The sequence below is a fragment of the Lates calcarifer genome, linkage group LG1, assembly GCF_001640805.2.
Source record: "Lates calcarifer isolate ASB-BC8 linkage group LG1, TLL_Latcal_v3, whole genome shotgun sequence".
Taxonomy (NCBI): domain Eukaryota; kingdom Metazoa; phylum Chordata; class Actinopteri; family Centropomidae; genus Lates; species Lates calcarifer.
In genome coordinates this window covers 11,004,365-11,013,024 of record NC_066833.1, presented here as the reverse complement: position 1 = coordinate 11,013,024, position 8,660 = coordinate 11,004,365, and the positions used below count along the sequence as shown (strand labels likewise).

The following is an 8,660-nucleotide window of genomic DNA, read 5'->3' as shown; positions in this document are numbered from 1 at the left end:
TGGGGTTAATCTTAGATCTGTTACTGAAGAGAAAATCCGTCCTGAGGAAATATTGATCTAGTCTTTATAAACACACAGATCCTACATATTTGCCCTAACAGGAAATCAGAGGATCAGAGATTTGAATTAATTACGTTTTCAACAGACTGACAGAGCTGACCTGAGGCCTGTACTACGAAGGTTACTGGCGAATCAGGGTAACTTCAGGAGTAACTTGGTGACGTCAGGTGTAACTTCCTGATTTACCTGTGCTACGAAAGGTGGATAGGTTTTACCCGAGGTCTGCTACCATGGTCATTTACGCTGCGTCTCTAAACTGCTCCGAGCAGTTTATGTTCGTGGCTAACTCGGTGTTACCGGTGTTACTTTTACCTAAGTACCGCCACACAGGTGAAACAACCAATCGATATTGGCACAACGACAGAGAGAGGCTGACTCAGCAGGACGGGGGTTGTCTAAAGACCGTCAGTCCCCCCCCCACCAAAAAAAGTAGTATGTAGTGGATGGTAGAGATATGTGGACCAATGAATGGTGTTTTTTATGGCTCCGCATTTTCCATTTCATTTTCTCACAGTCAAGCAGCAGAATTTAGAGTCATTAGTGTTGCATATTATCGATTTGAATAATCCTTTAAATGGGGTTGGGGGGGCGTTATTGTCCTGAAAGACAATATAACGCGACAGGCTGTTGTAACTGTAGACTACAGACCAACACATGCAGCATTAATTATGGAAATATGAATGTGTAGCACTTGATAGAATGTGTCTATTTGATCCAGGTTCAGTTTCCACTGAGGCTGAAATACTGTTAACATGAAGTTCATACTGAACACAACAGCTTTACATTCATACATATACAGCCTGAGTGTTCCAGGCCGAACATCATTCACAGTAACAGCTCATTCTCAGACATGTGACCCACGTGTTGTCTGTAATCCAAGTATCCGAATATGTTCCGTGTCCTTACATCTCATATTACAGATTAAGAACCCAGGGAGCATGTGACAAGTCTCCCTTGGCTTTGTTGACAGCCGCGGTTTTACATTGTGTCGCTAGAGTCTCTTTAAATTCTTCGTAAACCGACAGAATTAACGTGCGCTCTTCATCTGAGAGATTTTATGCACGTGCGTTTTATGCACGCGCACTAACTCCGATTAACACCGACTCAGTTTACAGACATCTGAACCACCGTCGTAGTACCGTGTAACACAGATCGAGACAGTCACGAGTTTGTCAACCCCGACTTCCCTTGATAACCCCGAGTTAAATCAGAGTAGGTTAAACTCCCTTCGTAGCACAGGCCTCTGATCACATCAGTGCTGGCTCATTTTTTTAGCAAATTAATTTGGTCTGCATGGCTTCTGAATAAGAAAACCATTTTACCTAGATATTTATGAGTGTTTTAATGTCAGTCACACATGCATTTACAGAAAATAATTGTTATAACATGTTGTTAAATGTCTGTAAAACCTCTTTGTTTGTAAACATGTCTGTAAATTAAAGGTTCACTCCTCTACTTCAACACAACATGGTCAGTTTACCAGTCATGGTTAGTACCACTCAGCTTGTGAAAACAGTTGTAGATTGGCTGTGGAGGGACTTGGAAATTTGTTTTCAGGGTTGTTTTAAATGGAGACTGACCTGAAAACCTGAGAAGAGCATGGAGATTGAAGAATGAAAGCCTTTAACAGGCAGGTGAGAGGAGGTCTGCTGAAAGATCACTGGGTTGCATAATGGGAAGAGCAGGATCACGTTTCTGAAGCATGACAAATACAAAGATCTGAAAGGCAGAATAATTTAATTGGTGCTGCATCAGTTTTGACCATTTGCTATGAAAAGAAAAAATCTGTGCAAGTCCCCCAACTTTACAGGAGAACAATGAGAGAATATGAGAAACGTTTAAAAGAGAAATTAATTGCGAGAATATGAAAAGACAGTTGCAAGAAATACATTTTTTAAAAACCTGTATCAAATTTACCTAAAGAAAAAAAAAATTTTAATTAATCTGAACATGTTATTTCTAACAAGTTTTTAAAACTTAAACCACTGAAAGTGTCTCAGTTATGTAGTTTTGTCTACATTTCATTGCACTGAACAGAATTTTCATGCCATATTTTCAAGACATAAATCGAAACCAATAAAATGACCATGTGAATATTTTAATAATCAGTTCAACCATATTGCCAAGCAGTAAAGACTCTTCAGAAAAATCTTCAGATCATGAAAATACAGAAAATTTAGGTTTTGCGGAAACTGGAAATCATAAAATGTTTTTTTCATTCATAAATGACAGTTCATACTTATCATATTTACTCAGTATCATTTCTTTTATTGGCTTATATTGAGTTACCCTAAACCCTGAAACACAGCCAAACTTTCTCATGACGTCTCAGCCAACCCCAGAATTACATTAAGAATCAATATCAACAGTAGTTGAACATTATTTAGCATTAAACATAAAACAATGTTTTTTCAATATATGATTTATTTAAGTATCAAGTCTCACTTTACTGCATTTCTTCATGTATGTTCTAAAAGGAAACTACATGGAAGGAAAAATCAAATAAGGTGACTGTAAAGAAACTACTCATTTATTCATTAAATCAAGGATACCACCAAGTGTACCATGAAGCCTTTTCACTGCATGTAGGTTTAGTGATAACCACACAACTGTTATGGCTCCAGGACAGTGTTTGCAAAATTCAATTTGTCTACTTTTAAAAGGAGGTGTCAAATTGCAGCAGGTTTTCTCCTGTATAAACAAAACTTGTTTATCCACTCATCTTCTGGATGGGATGAGTGGATAAACAATAAGTAACAACTTCTAGACTTGTTCTGTGAGCTCGCTGATCATGTTACATTATGTTGATGTCTTTAGAAAAACTACTGCCTCAGCTCAGGTAAGTCAAGTTAAACAATATGGATGGCATTGGACTTAATGGCCAATGACTGGCCAATCAGCATTCCCTCATTTTGTAATTCACAGTAACCAGAGGGGCTGCACTGATCCTCTGAAAAAGGCTGAAACCATATCATCAACAACAACAACAAAAACAGTCAACTTAGTTATTGATTGAAATGACTGACCAATCTGTTTAATCAACTAAATACTGATGATTTGTGAAGCTGGAGCTCAAAATTAAAGACTGTTACTACCAGAGATTTGGTAGGTTTTAAAGGAGTTTGAAAGTCTTGCAGTAATTAGTATGTCGTGATCGTGTGAGCAGTGATGTGGAAAATCCAGATAGGGCAACTAAAGGACACAAAGCTGCTCCACTGCGTGCTGAAAAATGCCCTGAATTACCACAGAAACATTACACTATTGTTTGAAATACAATCTATACCCACTCTAATTTGGATTACAAATCTTGGTCGGGTATTCCAGCAATTATAGAAAAACATACACAGGCATGGTGGGTTTGTGACAAAGAAAGGCTTCATCTTGACTGGAAGTGGTAGCCTTTGCCAAGGGAATGATGATATTTTAGCAGATCACTGCAAAATACAGTACTGACAAACTAAGCAAGTCTAGGTAACCTGCAGTTTATCTCCAAACTTAAACATGGTCCTAGATCTGGTCTAAACCTGGTCAGAAGTAGCTCAGCAGATCAGATGTTAGCTCAGGTTGTGCAGCTCATTAATAGGATGGAATCAGAAGAAGGCATTTACAGCAGCTTATTCATAGAGGACAGAATCAAAAGAGCACATATGCACATGTTCAACAGTAAAGTTTGTGATTCCCCACAGTTGCCAAGTATCCCTTGCAAATGTTAACTAACTGTGCACTGGTGTAGGAACAGGTGTGCATTTCAGTGTGGCAGTGTGGTGTTCAGATGCACGTGTATACATGTTTCGATGTATACCAATTATGTGCAAAAATACTTTCAGGTCATCTGCAGAGGTTCATTATTAGAACTGTAGTTTAAATTTGAAATTAGACGTAATGCTAAAGATGCTACTCCTGAGCTCTCATTGGCCACTTTGGCCCAGTCTCTTTGTGTAAGCATCCCAGCCTGACTTTCTGTATGACTCAGCAGCTTTCAGCCTATCAGGGGCCTCCAACACACCCCGTCCCACAATGATGACATCGGAGCCCTTGTTATGGATAACTTCCTCTGGGGTGGAGTACTGCTGGCCCAACACATCACCTGTGAAGGGAGAGAGACACAGAGATGTCACACATATATGACGAGGAGTAAAGAAGGGGGGGTGCTATTTCTTGTGCTATAGCTCCACCCTGTGTTAATGATGAGTCACAACACCAAAAGGGAGCAGAGTAAAAAGTCATCAAGTTATTTACACTTTTTGGCTTAATAGGGGATTTTTTTTGTTTTGTTCTTGTTCTTGCTGTGTGTTGCGGTTTCCTGGAATTGGGATGTAAAGATGACAATGGGGTTAAAGTTCTTTTTGCATCTATAAAGGTCCCCCATATAGTTCTTTTGAAAACAACCATTATGTTGACAATCAGTTCCTCACTAAAATGCTCTGTATTCTTGAACTGTAACACATTTTAAAACCAGCATTGTAGGAATCCATGTTACAGTAGATCAGTGGGATAGTGTGATATCGTTGGCAGGAGTGTGTATCGTGTTCCTTGCACATTTGTGTTCGTCCTTGTGCACTAGACAACACACAAACTCACTCAAAGAAAACCTCAGTCGGGTTGAGGTCACTCTTCTGCAATAACAAGGATTTTTGTCTCTTACCCATCACACACGTGAACATTTAAAACACCCTGAAAGTCTGAATTGTGGGTTACCTGTGTTTTGAAAGCACCTGGAGCCCAAAACACAGTCACTACAGTTATGCACATAAAATGCAGGAACATAGGAGCAGGAACACACATTTCTAAAACCTGAGCCATTACACAGCCCATGTAGAAAACTGGGATGTGTAGACACACCATTACAGTCAATGTCTCATTTTAAAATCTTATGGAAATAACTATAAACAAAACAATTAGAAATGTGCCACTGGATTACACTTAATATAGTTCATCTGTTCTAGCTGGACATAGCAAGTACAACAATAAGAATGTGGTGGAATATTTTTATAAAAATACATGATTTCATTGCTTCCTTTCAAAATACTTGAAACATGTATACATGTAAATCCTAGATTAAATTCTAAATAAAACTAAACCAAAGGCTTAAAAAATCACAAGTGGAAGTCTGATCAAAAAGCCTTCAGTTTACCTCCAGCCTGCATCTGCACTCCAGGGGTCATGTGGATGAACTCTGGTCTCTTAGTGATCTTAGAGCCACAGATAAAGCCGATCACAAAGTCTGACTGCTCTTCTGCCATCTTCAGCTGTAAGGACAGACATAAACAGATGTAAACTTGTAGCCATGAACAATGTACAATACACTGAGTAAACTGAGAGAAAGGCCTATGGAGAGACATGCGTACCACAGTCTTTGTGTATTCACCAGTGGCCAATGAGCCCTGTGAGCTCATCTGTGCAATGAGCAAACAGCCTCGGCCCAGAGCCTTTCCTACAGCGCTCAGGCCCTTCACCACCCCGGGCCCTGGAACCGCATGAGCATTCACTATGTGGGACCAAGATGAGATCTGGTACATACCACCTGGAGAATAGATACGCGAGTACACTGTTAGGATACTCTAAATATTAACAGGATAGTTTCTTAAAGTCATTTTGAAGATAGATGTATTTCAAATATAAGCCATAAACATGTCAAAAACTACAATGCATTAAATTTCACCTTCATACTGGTGCTTGACTGTGTTCCCAATGTCAGCAAACTTGCGATCTTCAAAAATGAGGAAGTTGTGTTTCTCGGCCAAAGCCTGCAGTTTCTGGCTGAAGGCCACTGTGTAGTCCTGTTAGCAGGCGTGACAACAATCAGTTTCTTTGCCCTGACATAGTTCTCCTTGTAACAACAGGTTGGACAGTTTCCACTCCATACCTTGAGGATGTCTACGTGTGTCTTCAGCATGCAGATCTTGGGACCTAGAGAGTCTGCCAGCTGGAGAAGCTCCTCGCTGCTGGTCACGTCAGCGGACACACAGAGGTTAGACTGCTTCTCCTCCATGATGTTCAGCAGCTTTGATGCCAGGGGGTGAATATCTGCAGACAACAGACAGGAGAGCAGATGATTAATTTCAAATGTAATACTTAGTAGCATAAAACCAAGATATTGTTTAAAATATGGAGCTGAAACATTTATCTGGACATAGATTGTAAAAAGTATTGGTGTAGATGTAGCTTAAGTTGCAAGACTACATACTTGGAAGTTTGGCTCTGTCAGCATAGCTCAGCTCCAGGTTCTGTTCCACACATGGCTTCTTGGTGGCAGGAACTTCATTGCCATTCTCCTCCTTGGGCCTGAGAGAGGGAAGTTGCAAATGTTACTTGGGAACTGGCAGATGGAAAGAATGCATTAACCATCTTCACTCGCTGTAAGGGAAAAACAACACAACTGTACCTGAAAGTGTTATTGTCCAGGATGAACTTGCGGACGCTCTGGGCAGTTTGGGCGTCGATGCGTTCGGCCGCCAGCAGCACGTTGAGCAGCTTGAACATGGAAATGATGGGATGGAGTTTGATTCCCTGAGAGGCCAACATATCCACGCCGCCTTGCTCTCTGTCCATTAGTACAATGGCATCTGTCACCTTTACCAAATAAACAAAGAGGTCATTAGAAAATTACACTCTCCAGGGCCATTATTATTTTGATAGGACTCCTGTATGCTGCTACCCCTGGTAAAAATCAATGTAATTGATTTGCATCTATAATCTTGCAATCACTCTTTATACATATTGCTGTAATATTATCATCACCACTGTAATTTGATACTGAACCTTCAGTCCCTCTTTGTAGAGCACTTCAGCAGTCTCCAGGATACTGGCGCCACTGGTCACTGTGTCCTCAATGATAAGACATGTATCCCCCTCACGACATATCCCCTCCACCAGACGCTTGGTTCCTAGCAAGGTTACACAAGGAAGCTTATCAGTCCCAACTCTAAACAAACTTACAGCTTCTTTTTTTGCAATTTTCTGAAACAGCTGATTCACTAAGGGCAAGGTCAGTATTCCTAAAAACTAGATAAAATGAGCCTGACAAGCCCCCCTTCTCTCACCATAGTCCTTGACCTCCTTTCGCCTGATGAGCATGGGCAGTTCATGTCTAGAGCAGATAATTGTGGCCAAAGGCAGGGCTGTGTATGGAACCCCACACACTGAGTCAAACTGCAGCCCCTCTTCTTGCACTCGCTGGTAGATGAGATTTGATACCTGAAAATGAAAGAATAAAACAGGTTTGAGATAGTAAATGGGTCAAGATTTTTACAGTGGCAGCGCTGCAGTAGACATAAACATCCAATGTACCTACACATGTTCTACAAGAATGGTGGTCATTTTCCCACCATTCATACAAGATCTGACTCATTGTTGTCATGTTTAAACGTGTTAATGAGTATGTTGGCCTGTTCTGCTCATACCTCACAGGGTGATACACTCTTTTTATGGGCTTTTAGATTTTTGCCGGGCTGTACCTCATCATGAATGAACTGAATGAGTTGGATGATAACATCTTACATTCAGAGAGTATTACCAGTTTATTAACTTGTACAATCTAATTCATTTCATTGCAACAACCGTGCAATAAATCCTATATTCATGAGCATGATAATATGCAGTACTTTTGACATTGTGTCAAAAAGATGTTGATTCACCAACATGATACTAATAAGATTTAGTATATGGCTTTGTACTTAAATGCATTGTACTGATTGGTGTTTCTATGTTGTGCTCATCATATACATGAGGAGAGCAGTCCTCCGGTATAAACAGGTTCATTTCAGGAGGGATTAGGGACTTTACTAACGAATCCCTGGACGGAGGTCCACTGAAAATCCATTAATGTGACTGTTGGACTTTAAGTGCTGATATAGCCCTACAACCACGTGTGCACTAATATCACTACGGAGTGACGGAGGAGCTGCCATGTTAACGCGCATGTAATAGTATTTTGCCTTTGGAGCAGTGTAGCTGCTGGATGTTTCACTGTCTATCCCACATCATTAAAGTTGTCTTAAAGTCAGTCTCGCCATGAGGGGGACAAGACAGCAGCACGTGTTTACCTGGTTCATGAGCGCGGGGTACGAGACGAGGACTCTCAGGTCGATATAAATGGGTGTCAGCATGCCGCTCTTCAGCTTATATTCCCCAAACTTCACCGCGTTCACATCGTGGAGCTTCAGGATTAAACTGTCGATACAAAGATTGTTTTCCATCTTCTCGTTTGTTCTGGAGATTTAACCGGAGTTCTCTCTGACTTGTGAGTCTGCGCTTCCTCAGCGGCAGCTGCAGAAACAATACTTCCGCTATGAATTCTTCAGAATAAAAGTCTAATTCGTGCTCTGGTTTTGAGAGCATTTCGACATAGTGTACTTTTTGTGCATCAGCTACAGCTGGGTTACCAATCGGGCAAAGCGGGCAAAACCCGGGCAGGTCCAGTTTTTTATTGGTCTCACATAATTATAATCATTGTAAATTTGCAAGAAATATGCACCACTGAATTACAATGGGTCCTCTATCGTGTGGCCCAGAGGAAGTCTGTTAAAATCTTGCTTAAAACCTAAACTGATTTACTTTATATTGTGGTCATTTGCTGTGCTTTCCAAATAGTCTGATTT

At 40.6% G+C, this 8,660-nt stretch overlaps 1 protein-coding gene across 1 annotated transcript; it reads right to left on the bottom strand.

Annotated features, from left to right (window-relative positions):
* Window positions 1-2,137: 2,137 nt before the first annotated feature.
* On the bottom strand, window positions 2,138-8,350 carry umps (uridine monophosphate synthetase). Its single transcript, XM_018704836.2, has 10 exons — window positions 8,106-8,350; window positions 7,104-7,257; window positions 6,823-6,947; window positions 6,446-6,633; window positions 6,248-6,345; window positions 5,927-6,087; window positions 5,723-5,840; window positions 5,409-5,584; window positions 5,195-5,309; window positions 2,138-4,147 (listed from the first exon to the last, which is right to left on the bottom strand). The coding sequence occupies exons 1-10, from the start codon at window positions 8,256-8,258 to the stop codon at window positions 3,969-3,971; spliced, it is 1,467 nt and encodes a 488-aa protein (XP_018560352.1). The 5' UTR covers window positions 8,259-8,350; the 3' UTR covers window positions 2,138-3,968.
* Window positions 8,351-8,660: the final 310 nt, after the last annotated feature.